At 37.7% G+C, this 26602-nt stretch overlaps 1 protein-coding gene across 8 annotated transcripts in view; it reads right to left on the bottom strand.

Moving 5' to 3' along the window:
* The window catches only part of znf618 (zinc finger protein 618), a 47208-nt gene extending 24081 nt beyond the window's left edge, over positions 1 to 23127 (bottom strand). For 3 of the 8 annotated variants that reach the window (XM_012917178.5, XM_076886539.1, XM_012917196.5), the window contains exons 1-4: positions 22741 to 23127; positions 12814 to 13132; positions 8510 to 8587; positions 7580 to 7624 (exon numbers count right to left, since the gene is read on the bottom strand). In XM_012917178.5, coding sequence (XP_012772632.1) covers positions 7580 to 7624; positions 8510 to 8587; positions 12814 to 13105 — 415 coding nt within the window. In that variant the 5' untranslated portion in view covers positions 13106 to 13132; positions 22741 to 23127. The remainder of the gene's footprint in view (positions 1 to 7579; positions 7625 to 8509; positions 8588 to 12813; positions 13133 to 22740) is intronic. The other 5 variants (XM_012917189.5, XM_023153203.3, XM_076886537.1 and 2 more) reach the window with 4 other exon arrangements.
* Positions 23128 to 26602: the final 3475 nt, after the last annotated feature.

The following is a 26602-nucleotide window of genomic DNA, read 5'->3' as shown; positions in this document are numbered from 1 at the left end:
CTGCTAAACAATCCAAAGGCAAAATTAATAATAAATGGAGACATAACAAAAGTTTTCAGCTTTCAGTTTTCAGCCTGCAGAGGGACTAGACAAAGTTGTGCAATAGGCCCTTTACAGTCTGTCTGCTGGTTTTGAAATCACTTGGAAAGATTTCAGGAAACAACTTTGGGATCATTCACAAGTCTTTAACAACATCATATCCATTTAGGAACTAAGTCAGGGATTGACCCACGATAGTAATATTCGATCCTGTAATAATAAAATTAACAGAATAATAAAGTAATACTTCAATCAAGGACACTAACTTTCTTGATTTACAGATGACATCTTAATCTTTTTGCCAAATCCAGAAATATCAACTCCAAACTTGTTGGTGTTTTTGGATACCTTTAGTTCCATCTCAGGCTACAAGCTGAATACTCCAAAAACCTATAAAACTAGCTGGAGCATAAGTTGGAGTCCACTCAAGAAACTGAATTTCATACCTCGTGACATATTTATGAGTTAATATTAACTGTAAAAGAACAATTGGTATGCCATAATGTTGAGCCTCTTGAGTAAAACAATTGGGAATGACAATAGGAGGTGGAATTTAATCCCATTATTAAGTTTTAAATCCCAAGCTGAGGCAGGAACATGAACATCTTGACCAGGTTATTCTTCCTATCACAAACACTCAAACAAATTGAAATTCAATAAATGGGACAAATTAGGATCACAGTACATCTGGCAGGGGAGGAAAAGATTTTCAACCCTTATCCTGGCAAAGAACAAGGGATGATTTACATTATCCTGCTCACGATACTATTACACTTTGATACAATTCAGGAATTTATTTTACTACAAAACGATGGAAGGAAAATGAAGAGCACGTTTCTGAGTATATTCTAATTCAATGATGACTGGATGATAAAAGATTCATCCAAAACCTAATGGACCTGGGTAATAAATGGACAAATTTATCTCTGAAAACAGCTAAATATTATCACCAAGTGTAGTTTGCTTGAAGGGATAAATATTGTGTTTAAACAATATTGATTTTGCCTATTAAGTTAGATGCACACTATTATCAGTGGGCTGTTAAGGCCCCCCTCTTCATATTACACCTTTAAAAAAATGAATTAAAAAGAGATTTGGCTCCTATAAAGCTCCTTAAAAGCAAAATATAAAGAAATGAGAGGTGATTCGAGACTTTGCACAGTATATTAGATTATAAAATCTATTTTGAAAATACAGGTGCGAGTGAACATTTGTTTGTTTGTTTTTACTGGAATTAATGGGTTGTGTCTATCTGAAAATTTGTCCCATGGCTCCAGTAAAGACAAGCAAAAAAAAAGATGCAGGATGACTGATGCTCAAAACAAATCTGTGAAACCACAGTTCTAGCATTAAAAGGTACAGAATCAGTACAGTATCACTAATAATCAGAGCTGCAACAGCCTTCCTCTATGTTAAAGACCATGAAAAAATGAGAAGCACATTGCTAGTGATCAACCATGGGCTTTTTTTCTTAGACATTAACTGCTGAGGTCATTACTTTAAAAAGATTAATCTTGCTATTTTATGACAAAGAACATGAAAAAAAGCCTGAAGAATATTTAGAGCATACTTTTCAGCTGAAACCGAGATAAATTTGTTCAGCTCAGATGGGGTCCAGCACGTCTGCTGTGAAAACAGGAGAATGCAAAGTCTCAACAGTGAAGCACAGTGCTGGAAGTGTGAAGGCGTTGGGCACATGACATTTATAAATGGCAACATCAGTGCTTATAGACATATTAAAATACTGACTGACTAACTGACTCCTGGCCAGAGGTTACATCAGCGGAATATTTTCTATCACTGACCGTGACATTCGCCTTAGAAGCAAAAGATCACCGGTTCGATCTCATGAGGAGACACAAATTCCTTTGAGATTGCATCAGGAAAGGCAACCAGTGTAAATTGTTAAATGAAACATGCAGAGCTACCTGTTGTAGCAATCCCTTGCTACAACAGGTATAGCCATAGGGGATAACTGAAAGTAAACTTGTTAATTGGCACTATATTAATAAAACTGAACTGAGTTTTAATGATGACAAAGATGAAAATATCTGATGGCTGTATGTCCTTTTGATAAATTAGAACACTGATAGTGGATCCACCACAAAATAAGTAAGCAATGTTAAGAACTGGTCTATTTTTTTTTCATAATATTGAATACACAGAATCCCCCATCAACATGTTGGACTGCATCTGCAACCATTAGAGAATTACAGCTGCTCCATGTTGCACAGTGTCCATGCTACTGGTTTTCCTCTCAATGAGGTGAGTGCTCATAGGACTTTTTATGACTTCTGGTCATTTCCCAAGAGAAAGGTTCCCCTAACTATCAAACCTTTGAGATAATAGTGGTTAATTCCAGTGTCCAGTGCAGCAGCAGAGTACAGTACAGAACACTTCTGGGGTGGGAAAAGTAGAACAGCACAAACCCTCAAGCAGCTGGATCCAAGGTCTCTGGTGGTATACCTCTCAAAAACTCTGTTCAACACTGGTATCCTTCATGCCAAGGAGGATAAAGTTTCATCAAAAATTAAAGGTTAATGAACACTCACTACTCCATTAGCTATACCTTTTCAACTGCTCATTAGCACAAAACTCTGTTCAGCTATTTAGATAGGTAAACATAGTCTGTTGAAGTTCAAACTATCAGAATGGGGAAGAAAGGTAATTTAAATCATTTTGATGTGGTACAGTTATTGGTGCTAGAATGGCTGATTTGACTTTTCAGAAACTGCTGATCTGTTAGGATTTTCCCGCTCAACCATCAAGAGTTTACAGAGGGAAACGATCCAGAAAGCAGCAGTTCTCTCAGTGAATTTGCGGGGGAAAGGTTAGAGGTCAAATGTCATGTTCATATAATATTTTCTATATGTTGACAATACACACCAAACTTGTAAGTATCATAGTTTCTAAGATAAGGCTTTTTGTCAATTTTCAATCAGTTGATGTAGAAGAACTTGGGTGAAGAAAGACAAATTTTAAAATTTAATGTTAACATGAGCCCACTCCACACTCAATTTTTATCAGAATCAATTCATGTTTACAGACAGAATCACACTCTCACTCTCACACACACACACGCTACCAATAACATATCTCATATTTCACATATCTCAAACTGGTTTCTTGAACATGAGTCCACTGTACTCAATGGCCTTCACAGTCACCAGATCTAAATCTAATAGAGGTCCTCTGATGTGGTGGAACGTTAGTTTCTTATCTTGGATCTGTAGCTCTAGAAATCTGCAGCAACTGTGTGATGCTATAATGACAATGTCGCTGAATCTGTGTCAAGAATTAAGGCACTTCTGTAAAAGGGTGTCCGAACCTGTACAAGCAATGTGTACCTAATGAAATGGCTGCGGAACGTATGAAGTATTGGGGGGAAGAAAATAACAGATGCAAATCTCGCTTGCTACTGTGGATTGCATATTTTTAATATAGTAAATCCCAGCGGTTTTTCTAACAGTAAATACATTTCTGTTGAAATTAGAAGTAATGCAGTTATGAAAAAGTGATATGGAATCATGTGGAATTTAAGACATGTTGTACAAGGAGAACTCGGTTATATTCAAGAGTATTCACACTTTGAATTTATTGCAAGCAATGTGTTGTGCAAGCAATGGCAACAAAAGATAGTTGTGTAACCATAACACGGTGAAGAATTTACTAGGAATTTATTGTTATTTGTTACATGACTGGGTATAGAAATAGCACCACACCAATATAAGCAGAAGACTCCCTTTCCTTATTTCTACTCTTTGAAATAGTGTTGTCAAACCAGCAAGTTAAGAAAGTCTCTTTATGTTAAATTGAAAATAATTTGGGAATTTCTCCAGTTATGGTACATAATGTCAATAAAATATTTAGAGAATCTTAAAAAAAAAAAAAAAAAAGGGAAAGAAATAGCAAAACACACATTCTGCAGTGCAATTTACTACATGGGTTCATGGGTTTGCACTCTAATCACTGTTGGTTTTTGCATTCACAAATCCACTGAGAAGGCAACAGTATTTCTGGATCTTGTTAATCCAGAAATACTGTTGCCTTCTCTTTTTTAGAAGTAGGCAATGCACACCAACAGCAAAAAGGCCACCCTATCATTATTTTTCACATAGTGCTTGAATCAAAATGACCCCATTTAAAAATAGAGTATATTATTATTTTTTGATTAAGATGCTAAAGTTATAGTTATTATAGTCATGTACTTATATTCATGAGCAGAAAAAAAAATTGTGGTTGAGCGTTATGCTTGATTAATTCCTGACTTCTCAGAGAATTCCAGTGTGCCAGCTTAAATTTAGGGAGTAAAAACATGAATTCAGTTTGAAATTCCTCACTGCTGCTCAAAATAGTACAAACATCAAGAATTCACTGAAAAAGGAAAGAGTCCGCATTTAAGCACTGTGATGCTGGATGGTCTTTAAGACAAACAGGGCGAGACAAAGTGTTCTCACAGTGCAGTCAAGTATTCTTTGGAGTTGATTACAGAGACTGATACTTACAAAATGTTCCAAGGAAGAGGCAGAAAATGAAAGCTGACTGAAGCAGATCTCAGGGCTCTCTAGATTTAAAGTACTACAAACAGAAGGACGGACACTGATGATCTTTAGCCAGAGATAAATGCTTCTAGACCAGAGTCTGAGAAGGTCTCAAGAATGAACACTGGTAGAGTACTGAACGAATAAGTGTTAAAGCAGGGGTGTCAAACTCGTTATACATTGCAGGCCACATACAGCCCACTTTAATCTTAAGTGGGCCAGACCAGTGAAACTCTACTTTCTGTCAGTGTAAATAAGTTAAATATGTAACTGTTTTTCTACACAACGAAAAAAAAGCTGCTGTGACAAAGAAAGAAACCTGTCAGCACAACTGTTCTACCTGTATTGTCCAGACTTTGTAGTTTTTTGTTTATTTGTTTGTTTGTTTTGTTTTGTTTTGTTTTTTTTGGGGGGGGGGGGGGGGGTGAGAGGGGGTTTAAACTGTAGTCATAAGAACAACAACAACAACAGAAAAATCTATTGAAAGTGAAAGATAGAAACTTCTGGGGGGGGGTTTCTGTGTAATAAGTAAGTGAATAAGGCAGAAAATGTAGATTTTTGATGGGAAACTGGTTTCCAAGTACACAGAGCAAGAGAACTATACAGGAAGTGTGATTTCATCATGCAAGCAAGACAGTGAAGTTAATTCTAAATGTGTTTTTGTGCTGCTGGCTCGCTGAATTTTGGTCACAGTGACAAAAGTGACTGCAGTTTTGGAATCTGTGAGACACTGTCTCCGTGTTGTCGGATGAACAGAGGGATCCGTGCTTTGTGTTAACATCTTTTTGCAGAATCTGTTTACCTGCTCTTTAATCGTTTACCGTTTTATCTGTTGGACATTGTTGAAATGGTTTTGGAGGCTTCCAGCTGAGATTTCAACGTTTCTGTGGACACCACACGTGCCTACATTTAAATAACAGATCTGACAGTAGATCCTATAAAACCAGATGTTCTTGCTTTCCTCCAGTACCAGGGGCATTGGGGTTCAACAGGTTAATTGTTTATTTCTTAATTACTTTGTCTAGTATAAATGGCCATAGGGGAGGTTTCTATCAGTAGAATAAGCTGTTAAAGTTGTGAAAATACAGTTAAAAGTCCAAAAACTATGCTTGTGCTTGTTTGTGGTAAGCAGTGAATCAAACAAGTTAATGATTATAAATGGCTTCAAGCACACATTCAGGTATCAATGGACTAAAAGTTATTTGTCATAGGTTCATTTCATTAACAAAAAAAACCTCCAGCATAGGTCAAAACTGTGCAAAGACTATCTGACCAATTAAAGGGAATTTGAAGTTCTCGACGACCAGACTAAAATCTATAGAACAGATTTGGAATTTAGTAAATTCTAAGAGATTTCACAAGCATTTCATCCAAAGCAAATATCTGGGAAAAGCTAGAAACTATTTGGAAGTCAATAAAATAAAATAAAAAAAGAGAATGAACATAAAAACAATACCAAGATGCAATGCAAGAATTCAACAAGGCCAAAGGAGGCATTATATCTTATATTAAGCATAATAAAGTTTTTTTCATTATGTGAACATGGACTGTTTAGTTGTTTTAATTTATTGTTTGTCTAATACATAAAAATATAATTTTTAGCTTAACACAATTTTTTACACTGATTTCTAAAATATTTCCGTTTTCCTGTCTGTATGATTTTTTTTTGATCACTTATCGGTCCCCAATTTTGGAAATAAAGATAATATTTTAATTATTTCCAAATCATCATCAATCTTTTTTTTTTTTTAATTTATTTACAAATTTTTGGAAATTGGATTTTATTTTTATGATTCATAGCACAAGCCTGCATTTTTGGGAATTAGAGTATTTAAAACCATCTTATTAAAACTAGACCTTGTAAGTTATTTTAGGGTCTCTTCAGTATCTGAGGCAACACCCCCCCCCCCCCCCACCACCAAACTCTGCATGTTGTTGTTTTTTAAGCACAGGGTGGCTTTTGGCTGAACACCATTTAATCAGAACTATGCAAAGTTTGTTCTAGCAATTTTCCTGAAATACTCTTAAACATCAACAACTCCTCCACAGACCTACAGCCTGTGTTGTCTTTTGCTTATTAAAATACTCTTGTGCAAACATTTGTTCAATACAGGGCATTTTTGCAAAGTACACTTACAGGAAATCCAGACTTCTAAGCTGGCCTGGTTTTGTTTTCCACAAACTGCTGTGAATTTGTTGTTAAATAGACTTTAAGTCATATTCACATAATACGTGAATCTATTTTCCTATTCTAAGGGAACCACTCTGTATGTATCATTAAACATCATTTATTTTTACCATCGGCTCCTGCCAATTTCTTTTGGGGCCACCAACACTGCTCATAGAAAGAAATCTATATTTAAAAATACACTTTTAAATTGATATGCCAGTCATTATCAAGTATAAAAGTCTAAATCTGCGGCATCAACCAAAATGCTTTACAGCATGTTTCATCCTCTTAAGAATTTAATCTAATAGCAACTCCTTTGCCTAGCAGCCTCACTGGCCTACTTATTAACAGTGTCACAGACCTTGTAGTTCCACTGTGTTCATACTCTTCATACAGCTTTAAAAAAAAAAAAAAAAAAAAACTTATGATCTATGTGCATAAAGACTGTTCTCTTTTTTCCTCTCTGCCATATTTATACCTTACCTCTAAAGTGATGTGCACGTTCATGTAATGAATGCCGAGTGTGTGTAGGAAGATTTATAAATAACTCAAGTATTACTCTGAGGTATGAGTATTTTTAGCCCTAATCAAACTTTTTCTGTGATGTTGGAACGCCTAGTAAACGCAGGTCCCGGTGGCTGTTATATACCGCCACTCGAAGAGTAAAACCATACTGCCTTCAGGCTAGTCCTCAGTTTTACATTTTCATGTTTCTCTGCTAAATGGAAGTGGTGGTGTCAGAAAATGAGGGTCAAAAACATCTTAGGCAGCCCTATCGAGAAAAAAAAAAAAAAAGTGTGGCAAGCAGGTGGTGCAGAAGTATACTCACTGTTGGGTGTTTGGGGTAGACCATCGCCAACCATGGCCTCTGATTCTACAAACAGACAAACACATCAATTAAAATAAATAAATAAAATAAAATAAATAAATAAAAAAAATAAAATTGCAGCTCTATGAAAAAAATGCTGCTAACGTGTGCTCTGTGCTTCCAACCTGGGCTCCAATTTATATATCTACAGCCTCAAAGACATGGAAATCTCAAGACTGACGCCAATATTTGGTGATTGAAAAGCTGCATATATCAGAGTTTAAAAATAATCTTGTTTTATTGTCAGAACAAGTTGTGAATTACTTGCACACCCTCTGCCCAACTCTGCTCAGATTAGCCTGGTTGTTGTGCTGATTTGTGTGCCAACAGCGTAAAATACAGAATTTTTTGAAATCGACACCAAAACCAAAAAACTTAATATATTGGAGAATTTTTTAGACAAATTTTAGACCCTTAAATTTGTTATTTGCAGTTAGTTGAGTCCTTAATAACACAAAAATGGAGTTTAAAAAAAATAATTGTAATTTAGTATCTCGCGGCTTAGATGAGCTGACTGGAACATCAGAAACAAGAACAAACACGTTTTCCCAACAAGGAAGTTGAAGAGTACCTTCTGGTGGACAAACTATGCAACATCAACAGTCATATCATAGCTGAGGGACATTTCTTCCATCTTTTCTTTACTGACTTCATTTTCATTTATTGGGCAATATAATATATCACCATATTAGCCCCGCCAATACGCTGGTCAGGCTCTAAAAATAACTGACTTGCACAATCAGATTTAAAACAATTCCCAGTCAAAGCAGGGCATGCACGCCTCTTTGAATACTTTTCAGACTATATTCTTAAAAGCAAAAGTGCAGCAATCAGTTATTTGTTTTTACATAAAGGACCAAATACATTTTTTAATAAATAGCAGCTTCTTACCTCTGTGCGCCCTGACATGTGTCTGAAAGCAGTTGTAATACTTGTACTTTTTCCCACATACCCCACATACATATGAACCTGCAGGAAAATTCAGAACAGAGTGTCAGAAAAAAATAACATGATTCCTATCAGGGTCACATATATAGGCTTACAAGAAAAAAAGGTCAGAACCACATGGGATTTCCCAGGATTTCTGAATTGAAATACAGTCTGGCCCTCATCCAAGTAATATTTATAGAATAACTAATAACACATTAACAATTGTAGTTTTCATGTCTGTATTAAAACCCATTGAAAATGACCTACAGTCCAAGTAGGACAAAATTAATCCCCCTTTCCTGTACCAATAACCTCTGTAGAAGCTACTTACAATTGGGTTTTCTACAAATGGAGGGAGTGGAGTAGAAAGAGGTTTAAAAAAAAAAAGAAAAAGAAAAGAAAAATGAGGAAGACACCTAGAGATATAGCTACACGTTACTAAAATCTTTGTTCACATGTCACTGGACTTATGAATATTACTAGTGGAAGGACAACCTCAAAGGGAAACACTGCGTCACATCTCAACCTACCAAAAGGACTCAGAAAGTCCACAACACTTTTGAGACATGTGCTGTAAACAGATGAGCCAGAAGTTTCATTTGTGTGTTTCAAGGTTTGTGGCTGCTCCAAAACCTCTAGGTCTGGAAGCCCTGAAGTCATTAGGGGAACAATAAATTTAAGATTCAAGAAAGAGAAAAGTAGTTCATAATCCCCTGTTTGAAAAGGCTGAGCAACAAAACAAGACAACGAACAGGTAAATCTAGGAGTGAATAGCCAAAAAGGACAAAAATGACTTGGCTAGTCCAAAGTCCTGACCTTGATTTATGGGATGACCTGTAGAGGACAGTTCAATTAGGGCACTTCAGAAATACCAATGTAGTGAAACCATTTTGCAAGGCAGACTGTCCAAAAACCCTCTGAACTCTGCAACTCTGATAAGCACCAGCAACTAAAGGGGGTTATACAGGGAGTGCAGAATTATTAGGCAAATGAGTATTTTGTCCACATCATCCTCTTCATGCATGTTGTCTTACTCCAAGCTGTATAGGCTCGAAAGCCTACTACCAATTAAGCATATTAGGTGATGTGCATCTCTGTAATGAGAAGGGGTGTGGTCTAATGACATCAACACCCTATATCAGGTGTGCATAATTATTAGGCAACTTCCTTTTCTTTGGCAAAATGGGTCAAAAGAAGGACTTGACAGGCTCAGAAAAGTCAAAAATAGTGAGATATCTTGCAGAGGGATGCAGCAGTCTCAAAATTGCAAAGCTTCTGAAGCGTGATCATCGAACAATCAAGCGTTTCATTCAAAATAGTCAACAGGGTCGCAAGAAGCGTGTGGAAAAACCAAGGCGCCAAATAACTGCCCATGAACTGAGAAAAGCCAAGCGTGCAGCTGCCAAGATGCCACTTGCCACCAGTTTGGCCATATTTCAGAGCTGCAACATCACTGGAGTGCCCAAAAGCACAAGGTGTGCAATACTCAGAGACATGGCCAAGGTAAGAAAGGCTGAAAGACGACCACCACTGAACAAGACACACAAGCTGAAACGTCAAGACTGGGCCAAGAAATATCTCAAGACTGGTTTTTCTAAGGTTTTATGGACTGATGAAATGAGAGTGAGTCTTGATGGGCCAGATGGATGGGCCCGTGGCTGGATTGGTAAAGGGCAGAGAGCTCCAGTCCGACTCAGACTCCAGCAAGGTGGAGGTGGAGTACTGGTTTGGGCTGGTATCATCAAAGATGAGCTTGTGGGGCCTTTTCGGGTTGAGGATGGAGTCAAGCTCAACTCCCAGTCCTACTGCCAGTTTCTGGAAGACACCTTCTTCAAGCAGTGGTACAGGAAGAAGTCTGCATCCTTCAAGAAAAACATGATTTCCATGCAGGACAATGCTCCATCACACACGTCCAAGTACTCCACAGCGTGGCTGGCAAGAAAGGGTATAAAAGAAGAGAAACTAATGACATGGCCTCCTTGTTCACCTGATCTGAACCCCATTGAGAACCTGTGGTCCATCATCAAATGTGAGATTTACAAGGAGGGAAAACAGTACACCTCTCTGAACAGTGTCTGGGAGGCTGTGGTTGCTGCTGCACGCAATGTTGATGGTGAACAGATCACAACACTGACAGAATCCATGGATGGCAGGCTTTTGAGTGTCCTTGCAAAGAAAGGTGGCTATATTGGTCGCTGATTTGTTTTTGTTTTGTTTTTGAATGTCAGAAATGTATATTTGTGAATGTGGAGATGTTATATTGGTTTCACTGGTAAAAATAAATAATTGAAATGGGTATATATTTGTTTTTTGTTAAGTTGCCTAATAATTATGCACAGTAATAGTCACCTGCACACACAGATATCCCCCTAAAATAGCTAAAAGTAAAAACAAACTAAAAACTACTTCCAGAAACATTCAGCTTTGATATTAATGAGTTTTTTGGGTTCATTGAGAACATGGTTGTTGTTCAATAATAACATTATTCCTCAAAAATACTACTTGCCTAATAATTCTGCACTCCCTGTATGAGTTACTAAATTCATTCATTTCCAGCTTGTGAATGATCACCAATGTGTTTAATAAACACATGTGAAAATACAACTGTGTGTGTTACGTGTTTAGTCAGATTGTCTTGTCTAATAACTGATTTAAATAAAGATCGGATCAAATTTTATAAGTAATCAATGTGGAAATCTTTTTCTTGTAATTCTACGTGACCCTGTAGTTACACAAACACAGTGACTAGTTCGGGACCCCTCTGCCCACCACTGGTAGACCAATCAGCAAGTGGTTGCTGTCTTTTGATGTGAAATCAACTACATAAGCCTCTAGTTCCACTGGTCTAGAAACTGGTAGGTGGTTGGGAAGTCTTAAAACACCTGGCAAGTGGTTGCTAGAGTTTTGCGGGCAGTCTCTAGATAAAATTGGCCACAGAGTAGTACATGGTGCTGCACTGAAAACCTAACAATTGGTCGCTAGCAGATTATTGGGGTTGCATGGGAGTGGCCGTGGAAAGCAATGACTTACTTGCATAAACATGCCAACTACTCGTGGACTTGTTATGAAACTGTGAAAAGCATGACGCAAACCAGAAACAGAATGTCCACCTCTCAAGTACAAATTGTGCCTTATAACTGTAACAAACTGTAACAAATACATTTCAAAAAGTACAAATATACATTTTCCCTAGCAACCACAAGTTGCCAGGGAGTTCCTGATAGGATGGCCTGTGTGACTGAGGTCTAACGTATGGTAGTCTTCTCCACCACCTAATATTTTCTTTTGCCTCCTTTTTTCCTTCTTAAATATTACCCTAAAACTCCAAACTAATTTTAACATTCTCTGAATTTAGATTTATCATACATAACATTTAGTGTGGTCTTTTACCTCTTTCTGCTGCCTATATAGGAATACAAATTTCAGCAAAGACTGATATTAGGGCTAGCCATCTTTAATTTCTACCCATTTATTTGCTTTATCAAAAATTCTCCATCATGCTCAGGTGCACCCTGAAAGTGTGATTATGTTTCAATTAAATGTTTGATAGTCACAACATCTGTACATGCCAACCAACCATGCATTTTATCCCTCGGCTAAAGGTGGAGATTTATTTTCAGTGCCATTTGTCTGTTAGCAAGAATACACAAAAACATCAGGATGAAGAGAAAAAAAAAAACTTTAACTCAAAAGTGAATTTATACATCTCTAGTTTGTTGTGTCACTGAATTCTAACGTCTTATTTTGAAATCCTTAATATTCTTCTAAAGAAGTTGCCAGTTGTTGTAATAATCACAACCATCATCATGTGATTATTTCCAGTTTACAAATGTTTACAAAAGAATGAAGGGCAAACATAAAAAAAACTCAGACTACCTCTTTTTGTTGTCTTGTAGAATTTCCCTTGTACATGTATAGCTGTTGTACTTCCCTTGTACAATAGGTATGCATTTAAAGTGGTGTTATCAGAGCAGTTATGGCACTTGCTACCTTTACCACCTCAATATATGGAGGTCAAAGAAATTTGACTTACTTATATGAACATCTACAACACCAGTCAATGTTTTCTTAGGGGCCATTCGTGAATAACCTTGACTAACCAGTAAAGGGTTTATAAAATGTCAGACAGATGTTGATTTTTTTTTTTTTAAGAATGTCATTTTTTGCTGTTTTCAACAGCCACGAAGTAACGTCAGGGTCATGAGACACCAGATATGACTGCTGTCACCAAATGCACAGACATGTCCATATGTACATTCACACACCTATGCACGAGTCTGTGCTCTTCGTTGGAGGAGGAGTACCAAGGGCAAACATACCCTCGGACTGAGCTCGACGGGATCCACCGCCACTTGCTCCCCCATTTCCTCCAATGACAACACAGATCTCAGCAGGATTGGGATCACTGACTTTCCCGTTGCTCGTCTCTGACGTCCCAGGCTCCTTCTTTACGGTGACAGGTGGTGAACTAGTAGTCTTCTTCGCTGGGGCATCTGTGGCTGCGCTCCCACCCTCTGCCTGCTCCTTTCCAGGATTGGGTGACTCTTGTGCACTCATGACTCCACCTCCTCTGAGCCTGTTTTCCTGTATGAGGAACAGAAACAGAGAGACAAAGAATTTACTGCCCCAAAGGAATATACACGCCTTATTGTGGTATGACCTTAAGCCCAATATATAGTATCAAAGCGTGGCACCAGCTCAGCCAGGTTCAGCTTAAATGTGTTGTTTTCAAGAAACCATGGCAACATACTCAATATAAAACAAAAGCTGACTGGATGTCAGATTTTATTTGATTAAGCGTAGAAGAAAAATCTGCCCAAAATAAATCACATTTGGCAAATACACAACTCAAAAAAAGACCCGAACTATGAAAACCACTCATCTTCTAAAAACAGTCAAGAGCTGCATTAACTCCAGGGTATAGGAGACATTACAGATAATATTTCAGTGGCAGTGAAATTTTAAGAATGGAAAACACAGTCCATTTTAACACAAAGTGGCTTAACTGATCATAAGTGACCTTTGAAGGCATAAATTCTGCAGCCTTGTGGCACTGAAATGCTCTAATTTCAAAAATATCTAAATTGCACAACTTGCCACTTCAGCACATCGCCATAAAAGGCCTTGTCAAGAGAATGTGCTCCAAATGCAACCAAGCAAAACAGAGTTATGCCAGGATGAGTGATATTATGGAAAGAGGGAAAATTGGTCTTCTAATAATAGCACACCGATGCAGCAACAACAAGCCTTTTCATAGATGAAATACACCTTTCTTTGGAAATGACACACTACTGACAAGCTTCAGCAAACAGACCTATGAACTGGCAAGAAAACATCTGAGGTTTGCAGTTCAGATAGTAAACCATCAACCATCATTTAATTAATAAATGAGTAAATAATCAGTCCCATTATCAAACTATAAGATTACCCTTGAGCTTACTTGTTCTATCAATATCCTACAATCCTTTTATAAAACAAGCTGTATTTGTAAATATAGCTTTTTGGTTTAACTATTTAAAGGCTTGTTAGGGGCCGATAATACAGGTCAACAACAAAGAATTTTATTATATTATGGTTAGTTTTCATTTTTGTCAGCGGTGAGGTTCTGCAACTTTCAGGAATCGTAGTAAACCCATTTTACACATTTCTTTCAGATTTTTCCAAGTCTTACTATTAAACTGGGAAGATTGCTGTCACTCAGTTGGGAATAGTTCAGTTTCTTGTAAAGTGGGGCTCTATAGGGCTCTGATCTACAGTACAGTTAATATGTTACCTACAATAGACAGCAATAGGAACGCCCCCACGACGACAGGAGCACCCACTGACACAGAAAGTAAAGCCATGTAATGCCGTGGACAAAATCAGCAGCAAAACGCACATTAGCCAAGTGTAAGCCATATATAGAGCATTTGTAGACTAAATACTGGTTAATTTACCACTTCATTAATTTATTCTGTATGTTAAAATTCAAAAGTCTACACCAAAAATACATTAATTCACAATAAGCAAGAGTTTTAAAAAAATGATATATGCCTATCGGTACAGACTAGCAGCATTGAAAAGAACAATTTCTGTCTTTGCAAGTTGTTGCCTATACTGTACACAGACTGCATATAAAACAAGGACGTGATCTAACAAGCCAGGTCATTAGAGCTGGTGACTCACAGCAAATTATTAGAACCTCTATAGGAAGCCGAAAGGCTGACCTTATGGGATCTGGTGTTATCTTTGCTACTTAAGTGTGTCGTGTCATCCCATCAAAAAATTTAAGCTTTCAAAAAACAGCTGTGGACACACTATATGAAAGGAATTTATTTGTCAACACTCCCAACTGCTAAAGGGACTGTGGCAATAAACAACAAAAACCAAGAGCCACATGAAAGTCAATGTGTAGAGGAAGTCACAATGGGACCTTCCAAAGTCTGGTGGTCCTCTTTGTTAGTGAACCGTGTGGTGTGATGTCAAGAGCTACAGAACTTTCTAAGGCATTTATACAAAGCAAATTCGTGGGTGCATTCAAATCTGCCAAAGGATTTAATTTACTAATGCCTCTGTGAGAAACTTCAAACAACTCAAATTTTTCCAAGACTGGCCAGTAAAATGTATTCAGTCCACCAGCACATATATTAATGTCTATATTAATTCTACAAGCATAAGAAACTCAGAACATTCAGAAGAGCCAAGCTGTGTGTGAATTTCTAAAGTGGCTGACCACTGTAGTTTCATTCAAAATATGAGATACAACAGCAGAAGCTGCTAAAAATATTGTTCTGACTCAAAGGTTTCAGAAGGTGTTGCATATAGGACTGCATAGCTAAAGAGCAGTCGGGAGACATCATGTGAACCACAAAAAGCACCTATAAGAGGCATGCGATTCCAAGAACTGGTCCCCATGTGATTCCCAGAACTGATCCCCAGAGCATTGAAAGAAGGTGGCCGAATCAGACGAATTACATTTTCACCATTTAGACATTTTGGTGTTTGAGTGACATTAATCTGAGGAACTACAGGAAGAAGGTAAACCAGAAGAGGTAGTGTCATGTCAATGTTACTTTGACACATACCGTCTGAATTCAGAACAGCCTAATTGCTCAGGCCTCGCTTATCATGACTATGATCATTCTCACACAGCAAAACACGTCCAGGAACTATTCTAGGATGACAAAGAGTGGTGGTTTTTGACTTTGACCCAAAGTTCCCAGATCTCAAAGGGACTGACTCTCAAAGTGAAATGTGAGGTATGCTAATTTATGGAAAACCCAACTAACAAATAGAGGAAATAAGATCTGCTGTTCTACAGAACACCTTCAGAGGTCTGGGTAAAATCTATGCATCGAAAGCACAGAAATCAGAGCAGCTTAGGTGGGAAACCTACGGATTATTAGGAAGGATGATTTGTTTAGAAGTAATGTACAGACAGACGAATCAAACACAGTTTTACAATAACACGAAACATGTTTGGGACAGACAAAAAACAGCTGGTTCTGTACAGCGACTGTACAGCATAATAGTGAAAATATTATGGTTTGGAAATGCTTTCCTGTTTTGGGACAGGGCAACATGCAGTCATTAATTCAAGTATGGACTACACCTTAAAAGAAAAGTGAGGCCATCTGTGCAAGGGTTTAAGATGAAACAGAAGTGAACCTAACAAGAGGATAATGATCCATAGCATACTAGAAAAGCACAGAGGAAGAGGTCAGAAAGAAAAAAAAAGGACATGCTATGGTATGACCAAATCAAAGCAATCGCTCTTTACATTGCATGGAAATTTGAAATGGGCAGTAACTAAAATATTTTTAGCAAGTGGATGTCAGGGACCAGTGGAAAGTCAGGACAATTACTTACATTGAGGGCACAATAGTAGCTTCTTAAGCCACAGAAGCATGACACTGACATCTATATTTTCGTTAACTATAAGTTTATTTCCCTGACATGATGTTTTGTCGGTGGGCAGATTGCAGGGATGCTAATGACAGGGCACTGGGTATTTAGCTGTCTTGTATCTTCCCTGCTGTACTGTTGGCATCACATTTGATACATGAGCTTTAGAACTTCCTACATCATCAGTACAGTGTCTTTCCCCTGGAAAAATCAAAATAAATTGCACAACGCATCTTTATGCAATAAATTGGAAAAACAAAATGCAAATATGACACTCATATATGCAAATTAATATTTAATTAATGTAACAAATATATGCCAGAAGGTTCAACAAACACTCCATTTTCAAAGAAATATAATTTTCTGGCAATTATTTAATGAATTTGTCTTTAAAGGGAAATAAGTTCTTTATTTTAAGTAATAAGAGAAAAATGTTTAGCCTTTCTTTGAAAAACTTCATTGGCTGGATAAAGTTAAAACCTACACAAATGGTGGTGACAGAATTTATTTTCTGTTCAGTTTATATTCTTCCAAGTCACAACATATGTATTTAACATCAACTGCCTTTCACCATGTGCTTGGCCACAGTGGAGAGGAAAAATACCCTTTTAACATGAAGGTCCCACATTTTACACTATCAGGACAAAAACCAAGCCTTCAAATCCACAAAGTCCAGAAAACAGTACAGTAGAGTTACAGTAGCATCTGAAATGGAAGATGTGGAGAATCACAAGGACTCCTCCTGAAGCTGAAGACCAGTCAAAGTGATAGCTAGAAAAGGTCATTTTTACACAGCTTCAAACATCATCTGCAGAGATGGGATAACCTTCAGGAAGGACGACCATGTCAGCAGCACATCAATCACAGCTATACGGTGAGGTAAAGCCACCCAGAAATAAAATGGTCTATGACAGCCCAGTTTGCCAAATGGCATTTAAAAGAAGCACGAGAGGAAGATACAATTACTGCCTGGTGGTTGTATCCCTCTGACAACAAGTCAAAGTGTGTTTTCCAACCATGTCCAGACTTGACAACTGACCTTTTAGATATAAAGATTTATCTCATTATTTTATCGCATTAGGCATTAATGTGAAATTTTGTCGGCACTAATGTATGAATTCTTCACTTCTGTTCTAAGATCAGTGATACTGATCTTTTTTGGCCATTAAATTGTAAATCAGTCATTCCTTGAGTCCAAGTAGGCATTTGGACCAGATGAAATGAAATTCCTTTTAGACATTATTTCTACTGTCTATTCACAAGAATGGAATGGATGTGACACGAAAGTAACCTTGACCTCTAGCTACCAAAATTTCATCAAGTCATCCTTTAGTTCAAGTGACTGTTTCTGCCCAGTTTGAAGAAACTGATCCTCAAGATTGTGTGTCCACAAGAATGAGACGGACAGAAAACCTAAAAACTAAATGATTCTGGTGAGCACAAAAATAAATGTTGGGAAAGAAATTCAAACTCTTGGATGAATTCAGAATAGGTCTCTTTCAAGTAACCCTATCAAAGGCCAGATTCACACAAACTTCTCTCCTCCGACTGTGTGAAAATGGAGAGACGCAGTGAAGAAAACTAAATGCTGCCAGACAGGCTACTGACATAACGCTATGATTTCTTCTCAGAAATATTTCAGTTTAGCTTCTATTAAATAAATCATTTTAACTTATTAAAATTCATTTTACAACACAATCAAATAGGCAACAGATGAAGAGGTTTGAAAACTACTAAATTCATTATATGAATGGAATTGTTGATTCGTCTATCCAAAGAGAGAGAGAGAAAAAACTCCCAAAATAGTCAAAATTAAGCACAAGTTAATGTACAAGTTCACATACTATCCAAACATTGGTTATGTATTTACAGCTGCAGGCCTTTCTAACAGTGGGTGGCCACATAAAATCATAGAGCTAATAGTTAACTGGCATTTAATAAAATCTCAATTGTTATTAGTTCAACCAGCTACTATTTCTGTTGCTTACTCGAGAGGGGAGCCATATTTATCATCTGGTAAACTAACTGGATACATCCCTAACTAATTACTTTTTAGATTGAGTTAGGCGGCTTTTAGGAACCCCATAACCCCTAAGCTTGATACCTACATAACTGTATCTAAAAACGAATGCCATTACAACCAGCTAAGAGGGCTGCATTTGTAGCTTTATTGTCAGGGACTTGTGGAAAACACACTTTCAAGGGAAGTCTGTTGGCACAGTTTGTTCAAAGTAAATAAACGGCTAACAACAACAAAAATCAAGTCTTGCTGATTGACATCATTTTTAATTTTATAACAAAAGTGTATTTTTTTTCTTTATTGAGTTGAATACTGACTGATAATGACTGCCTCTTGACTGAGATTGGTTTACCTTGCTGTGGTGGAAATTAAGATGTGATCAGCTAAAATAAAGATTGTGAAATTAAATGTAACCGACTTTTGTCATCTGCAATCAAATGAATCGATGGCAAGTACACATCTATTATTAGATCAATCCCTCAGTCATGCATGTAATATTTATGTGCAGCATTTTTAATGCAAACCCTGAATATATAAAATGCCTGTTGTGGCATGTTTTCTTCTAATTAAAAGTCAATATGCAAAATTAGCCATCTGGCCTTATGTTTCTGAGTTTCATCGTCTGAGGCTTCTGATATACTGTAACCTACATGGGCAGGACAAAATCTAAACCAGATGCACATCTCGTTGATGTTTCACACAGACAAAGCACCAACTAAACCAACTGAACTGAAAGGCAAATAGATCAGTTGCAGAAATGATCAAAATGCCATCTGGATGTCAAAAAATATAAAATAAAACTAAAGCACTGGTCCAACAGACAGGTTAAGTAAAAATTGATGTACTGTTTTGTGATTCAGCTTTAGCATTATGATTTGCCTCAGATTTCTTTTTAAAATGTCAATGAATAGAGATTAACCATACTACATTCATCTAGGCTACAAAAAACAAGGTTAGGCACAGAAGGAAAACATCTCTAGGACATACCTCTGTTCAGAATTCACTACTTAGATGAGGTACTTAAAATAATTGGCCTATATTTGGGCAGTACAGTATCTGCCTCTGCACAGCAATGTAGCAAATCAATCACTGTGCTTGGTTAAAGCAAACAAATCTTGTGCTTCAAAACTGGGGAGATTTTCTTTGAAATATACCTTGCCTTTTTTTTTGGCAAAAATCATTCTGCTCTGCATGTTAAGCAGACTGGAAGAGAGATTCCAAATATAAAATACAAATTTGTTTAAGGCCTATGAAAATGTTTCCACTCTGCAGGGATTAAAAATAGGAATCAGCTAAAATGGGGAATGGAGGGGGGGGGGGGGGGGGGTCACTTCAATCACTGCTTTGACTGCCATGTTTGCATTATCCAGAGTAGACTCAGTGACCAAGAGCAAGGGTTGACCAAAAACCTGTTTCACACTAAAGGCTTTGCTTCCCTCGATTCTTTAATCAAAAGCAGAGTTTTCTGTCCTCTCTAATAAATGTCTTCCAAGATGGTGTATGACCAATGTTTTGAAAAAGCAATAATGCAGAGAAATGGATAACTCCCCCCCCCCCCCTTACACATACACACACAGGATGCTCTGGAAAAAGAAACTGTGTCGTCTAGTAAAATTCCATCAGCATACACTAAAGAAAGAAAAAAAACCCATAAAAACCTTTTCAATCTATATGTTAATGCCACGAATTAAAATTTAATAACATGAGATATTGAAAAGCAGACTTGAATTATACAAAAATAAATCCTGAAAGATCGGGCCCCTAAAATTAGAAATTCAGGGCTGCATCCGGACTGCTGCTAAACCCTTGTAGGCTGGCAGATTAAATTTTTGATGAAAATCAAAATTACACTGCACACTGACGCAGGCGCAGCAAACCTGGCACTATTGTGATTTATGGATTCATTAAACCCACCAGAGTTTCACCCCTCCCCTTTTCACTCAAAGAAATGAGATTTGCTGTGCTGAAAATTTGTATTTTGAGAAAAGCTACTCAGGCTCGGCTCTACCTTCAGAAATGGTCAAGGAAGGAAGAAAAAAAGAGAGCGAGAGAGAGAGAGAGAGCTTCTGTGTATATAACCACTGCACGTAAACAGGCCTAATTTTCATTGCTGCAGCAATTGAACATCCCTATGCATTATTCATGAAACCAATAAGGTTCATTTTTACAAAGGAAGAGGCAGGAAAAATATGTGCAGAATGCACAGAATTTTTTTAATGCAGCACTCCAACCCCTGAAAAGCCAATCCCTGGAGACTAATTTAACTGAAGCCATTTTCAGACATTTTCAACATGCCACTAAGAAAACAGGAGAACATAAGGTGTTCTTAAAAATAGACGTGTGGCTTTGTTTGGTTTTTTAGATGCATCTGCAAGGAAAGAAATGGACATCAAAGAGAGACTCAGAGTAGCACTGCTTGCCCTTTGAATGGATAGTGAAACCTCTGTACCAAGTTAATGACAATCAGAGCAGCAAGTATACTTCAAACCCTGTAACCCACAGGCTGCGATATGATCCCTCACCATCTTGTGTTCATCAGAGCCTGAAGAGACAAGTTTCACCCCTCCATCCAAACTATTCGGCCTCAATGAAACGAAGCTTTTGTTCATCAAAAGTACTGACAGACCTGCATTCCTCCTACCTTAAAATGAGAACACTCCTAGAATCCAATCCTCAAAACATTTTTTCCCCTTTTTTGCAACAGTGCACCATTATTCTTGAGTATTTTATAGCTTATTACTTGGTCCTTTAGGTATTCTGCAAATAAAACATTGGCATCACTGAAGAAAGACAGCGATCCAACCCTATTAAACTCATGACACTGGTTGCCCCTCTTCAATTCTGTGCCTTAACTGGAACTCCTGCATTTTGATTAGACTTTTGCAGCAAAAGGTCAGAATTTACACCCAGATTTTGCATACCACCCATACAATTTCCGCCAGCTCGCTGAATCGAATGAATGCAGATTTGAAGGTCAGCATTAAAATTACCCACAGCAAAATGGCCTCTGCAGTTTCCCTTACATTAAAAGGAAAAAAAAAAGCAAGCCACGCAGGATGGGAAACTGTTTGGCGTCTGCAGGATTAATATAAACAGTAGAGGCATTGGTTGTGATTGTTTTTCCTGCCCTCAAATTATGCTGACATGCTCTTTTCTTCTTCCAGTGCTGTTCAGTTCACTATGGATAGCTATTTTTCCCCTCACTCACACATTTCTAGTCTTTAGAAATAGTAGTACAAATTGTACCTCATTATTAAATCACACTTGCAAGGAACTAAAAAACACAAATAAAAATAAACCAAAGGAAATAGCAGAAGTAGAGTTGGTGGGTACTTGTGTGCAAAATTTCTTAAATGGCAACTTGAATGCAAGAAAAGACAGCACAGCAGGAAAAAAAGTATTTAAAAAGGACTGTTTTGCAGAAATTAAACACTAAACGCGTTGCCCGTTTCATCTTAATGTGACTCAATCACACACTAATCCCTTCTGTTGATTTCAAGAGCATGTAATCGCTCGCCTCCGTTTGGATAAACTAACACACAATTCAATAAACAACACTCACATCTAGTCTCGTTACAATTTCTAATTTCCCAAAATGACTGCCTACAGGTGGCGCCAACAGCACCCGGTTTCCAACCCCCCTCCTCCTCCCATCTTCCAAAAAAATAGGGATAAAAAAAAAGTCGAAATGTATTTTGACATGACGACACTTTGGCGTTTTATCTTCATTATCTAACGGCGAACAGCGAGACGTCAAATGCGACACAAAAGTAACGCCGGCGTTAAGCAGTGCCAGGGAAGCAACTCTGAAGCTCTGCTCAAATTTGCAGGAAAAAATTCACAAAACATGGCTGCAGGAGGTTTTTGTGTTTCAGATTGTTCCTCCCCTCATCGTCCTTCATGTTGCCACTATCGCCCGGTTCCCCCCCTTCGCTCTACCCGAATAAACTGTGTTTTAAACATGGGTGGCGTACACATATATGCGAGCGAACTGGGTGTACACACGGCTAAGCAGCAGTTCAACAGAAACTTCATTGCTAAAATTTAGTCCTCCCCCCCAAAAAGGGGGAAAAAAAGAAAAAAAAACCATCAACAGATTAGGTCTATTTCTGATGGCTTCACAGCTTGCACCCGGTTTAATGCCAGGCAGCTATCGTTTGCTAATGTGGAGGGAGCCGAAACTTAACACTCGCTACTGAAATTTCTAAAAAAAAAAAAAAAGAAAAAAAATTACATTTCTGAATTAACTGAGGATTTAAAAAAAATAGAAAACAGCGGTTTGACATACCTCCAAAAACGATGTAGCTCATGCGAAACAGGCTGGCGCTCCAGAAATCTTCCCTCCCCGACCAGAGGTGACTGCACAACTGCTTCCTCAAAAAAAAAAAATTGTGAATTAGTTATGAGAAATTCAAAATGATAAAAAAAAAATCACCTCCGTGTTTTTCTCCCCCCTCCGCGATTCGCTGCGTTACATTTTAGTAAAGTGTAATGGCGTAATGAGTCGTGAATTTGCCGAGCTTTGGTCGGTCCGTGCAAGCTCTCGGTTTCTGCCTTGCACAGGGGGGTTTGTGTTGCGGTTCCTCCTGTGGAAATTTTCGTCCGCCATATACAAGGGCAGATTCCGAAATTGCAGTACCGGCCTGTATATTAGCCCACATGAAAAAAAAGTGAAAAAAAAGAAAAGAAAAAAAAGTCTGGGAAGAAGACAGAAAAAAAATGTTGGTCGACTGTGAAGTTACACGGGGAAAAGCGACTGGAAATTACGCAGAGGAAAATATTCTCACTTCAGAATAAGTTTTATAACAGCAGACGCCTTGTGATGTTGAACTGTGTAATAATTGCTTTATTTGCAGAATTATCTTACAATTATTTATGTGTCTATAACCTAACTTAACTTAACTATAACTCACATAAATGATCCAATTTCCAGATGCTTGAATTAATATTAATCGATAGAAAAGTTGGAGCTATTCATTGCACGTCTTTCCCCCTCCCTTTTCTTAAAGCTATAAAGATGCTGATTGTTTAACGCACGCAGTTAAGCAAAAATATAAATAAAAAATCAAAGTCAGTATTGACAAACAATCACAGCAAGGGTCAGTAATTTTCACCAAATCCTCCACGTTTGCTGCAGTGTCTCAGCAAGGTTTGTTTAGAGTATTTGTAAAGAGAAAGCTTTTGGTTGGCCAACATTTTTTTGTTCTCAAAACCTTGCTCTGAGAATTATTCTTTTTTTTTTCCTTTTTAAATTGTTTAGTTTTGTTTCCAGAAACAAAGTATTTGGCCCAAGAACCGGTCTATGCTGTCAACTCATGGTAGTTTAATACATTTGTCATGTAGATATGTGCTGTAAACGTGGGGTTGAGTTTTTAGAACTAGATAAGAATTCAAAATACACAGTACTAGCCTCGGTGTTATACTACTGCTACTACTACTACTACAACAACAACTAATAATAATAATAATAATAATAATAATAACACGTTCAAACCATTTTAAGGAATAACTGAATGTTTCTTTTTGGTCAAGTTTGACAGAAGATAAATACTATACAAAATATGTTATCTATTATTATCCATTATTAATGAATCTGCCTATGTGGGGTTGTTTGTTTTCTACAGTGATATAATTGATCAAGAAGGTGACTTATTATTTAAATGTAAACCCAAAAGTCAGATTCTAAAAGAGATAATTAAACATATGATGAAAAAAGTTGTTGTTGTTTTTTAAAGAAAATAAACCTGCTGATATTACAAATCCACTTGCAAAGAAGGAGATGAAAAACATCTCCCAGACAACAGTGAGGGATCAACCAGAAATATAAAGTTACTGCATTTATGTTATAAAAATCTGAAAATCTGTGTAAAAGGGGTGCAGAACTTTGCAGGAGGTTTGCAGGTGTCTGAACACCTGCCCAGGCATTCTCTTTTACAGCAATGTGGCAAACAAAAAGCAAGAGTGCTTCGGAAGTTCCAAAAGATTCATGATGGATGGATTGAAAGTGGGTTGCTGGGGCTGTGGGGGGGTGTTAAATTCTAACCATTTTGCATGTCAGCAGAAAAATCGTTTCCCTATGACTCTTGATGCAAGCGGCATCATGCTGATGCTTCTCTGCTGCAGCAGGATGCAGAAGATCAAGTGAATACACAACACAGAAAAATCCTGCAGGATGCTGGGGTCTGCAAAAGAGTTGCAACCTGAGAGAAGCTAACAGCCCTAAACATGGAGTTGCATGGTAACAGCCTCATTCAAACAAGAAATGGAGGGAAATAAATGTCAGCTTATGCCCCATGTGCAAGGTGGTGGAAGATGTGAAAAGCAGATATACAACAAAGGCTGTCAGCGCTCTCCAAAAGAGACGCCTTTCCTAAGCATCGACTTGAAGTATGTGAGTGATTATGCACCACTTACTTTGTGTTGTGTTACTGTGGTACATTTGTACTAAATCAATTTGTAGAGCCTTTTCCCTAATTACCCTAACTCTAATTATGTTCACTGATTTTATGATTTATTACTGTAAAACAACACAAGAAACTGTGAGAGTGGGTGGGGTGAGCGGGGTCCAATATGACAATTCATTTTCCTGTCCTCATGGGTGTATAGCATAATGTAATATCAATTAAAATCAGATTTGTTTTTTCAGCATGAAGATTAGACTATGTTTTCATTGCTCAACAGAGAAATTAATACCCCTTTGTATTCACAAAGTAATTACATGATGTAAGTTCATGAATCCTTCCCGGTATTTTGCTTTTCTGTCATTATTGAGATGCTGTTTTCATCATGTGCCGAGGTGTTTTGGATGCTTATTTTCTCCAGCATGTACATGGGAATGAGGGGTGTATGTGTGTGCGTGTTTTCACCAGTGATATTATTAATTATTTACAATCTACATTAAAAGCTTTGAATTTTGCCTTTCAAGAACGTTTCCCCGCTTTCTTGCAATTACTGCATTTATCATCTCTGTCCAGCAGAGGGCACCAGCATACCGACAATAGCCCCTTCCACTGCTACAATGCAGTGCCCTGTGAGTACAACATGTATGTGCACACAGTACCTGCTCACACTTTTTTTGCTCACTGTCTCCATCTGCTGATGACAGATGTTTGCTCTTTAGCATTCTGAGGATGGACATGTTTTTGTGGGCTTTCAGTCACATTTAAAGCTCATCCAAATGTAATGCATTCACATGTATATTGTGTTTTTCTTCTTAGACTACAAGCCACATTTTAAACATAAAATGCAGCGCTTTATTGTTCGAGCACAAATTTAAAATCACCACTTTAACTAACATGCTTGTCTTGCCACAGCAATGCAAAGCCTCCACAGAACAGTCTCAGAGAGGGTTTGAACTCAGTACTGTGTTACTGTGAGGCAACAGCAATAACCAAACAACCACAGTGCCACCCATAAATGTGGTGCCTAGTGCACTAATTCTTGTCTGTCATTGGTCTGAAGATATTTACACTCAGCGATGCTGAAACTTCAAATATAGCAAATATCAATTTTTGTGAGTTTTCAGTTTATTTAAGAAGAAAATCTCATACCAAAAAAAATCAAAACAACAATGTGCTTCACTTTTGAAAACAATTGTGCACTGTACAGTGAATCAAAAGCTACCTGATGTTGTCACAAGAGGTTTCTCTGTTTCTAATGCTACGATGACATCATGGGCACTTGGTGAGGTCAAATGTGCAAGTCTGCCAAGACCGAGTGGTGTTTCGAGAAATGGAAAACGAATGAGAGAGTTGTTCATGGAAGGAGAGGGGGGAAAAACTCTTCTATTTGCTGAAAAAACATTACAGCTCAGAAATGTGGGATAAAACCTACTATAGCAACCACTGTGTCCCAAATATTACAACACACGCTGCCATTTTTTGAGCACTCAAGGTTGGCCTGACCTCCTCCCAACCTAGTTTTTAAGGAAAAACATTCTTTGAAGTTACAGAGGAACCAACAGGTGAGAGGAGCCGACAACAACGATGCTATTTTTTCCCAGTGACCTACTTGGGTTTGAGAGCCACCAGACCTTTTGCTGCATGCTCAGGAGCTTTGCATAAATTAAGAGACAGTTCCCACAACTCTGGATACAACAATCTAGGCCTTACAAAAATTTGACAAAAATAACATGCACAGGGAGAACAACT

The sequence above is a fragment of the Maylandia zebra genome, linkage group LG7 (genome assembly GCF_041146795.1).
Source record: "Maylandia zebra isolate NMK-2024a linkage group LG7, Mzebra_GT3a, whole genome shotgun sequence".
In the NCBI taxonomy this organism is placed as follows: domain Eukaryota; kingdom Metazoa; phylum Chordata; class Actinopteri; order Cichliformes; family Cichlidae; genus Maylandia; species Maylandia zebra.
The sequence above is the reverse complement of the archived record's forward strand: the minus strand, read 5'-3'. Positions and strand labels throughout refer to the sequence as shown.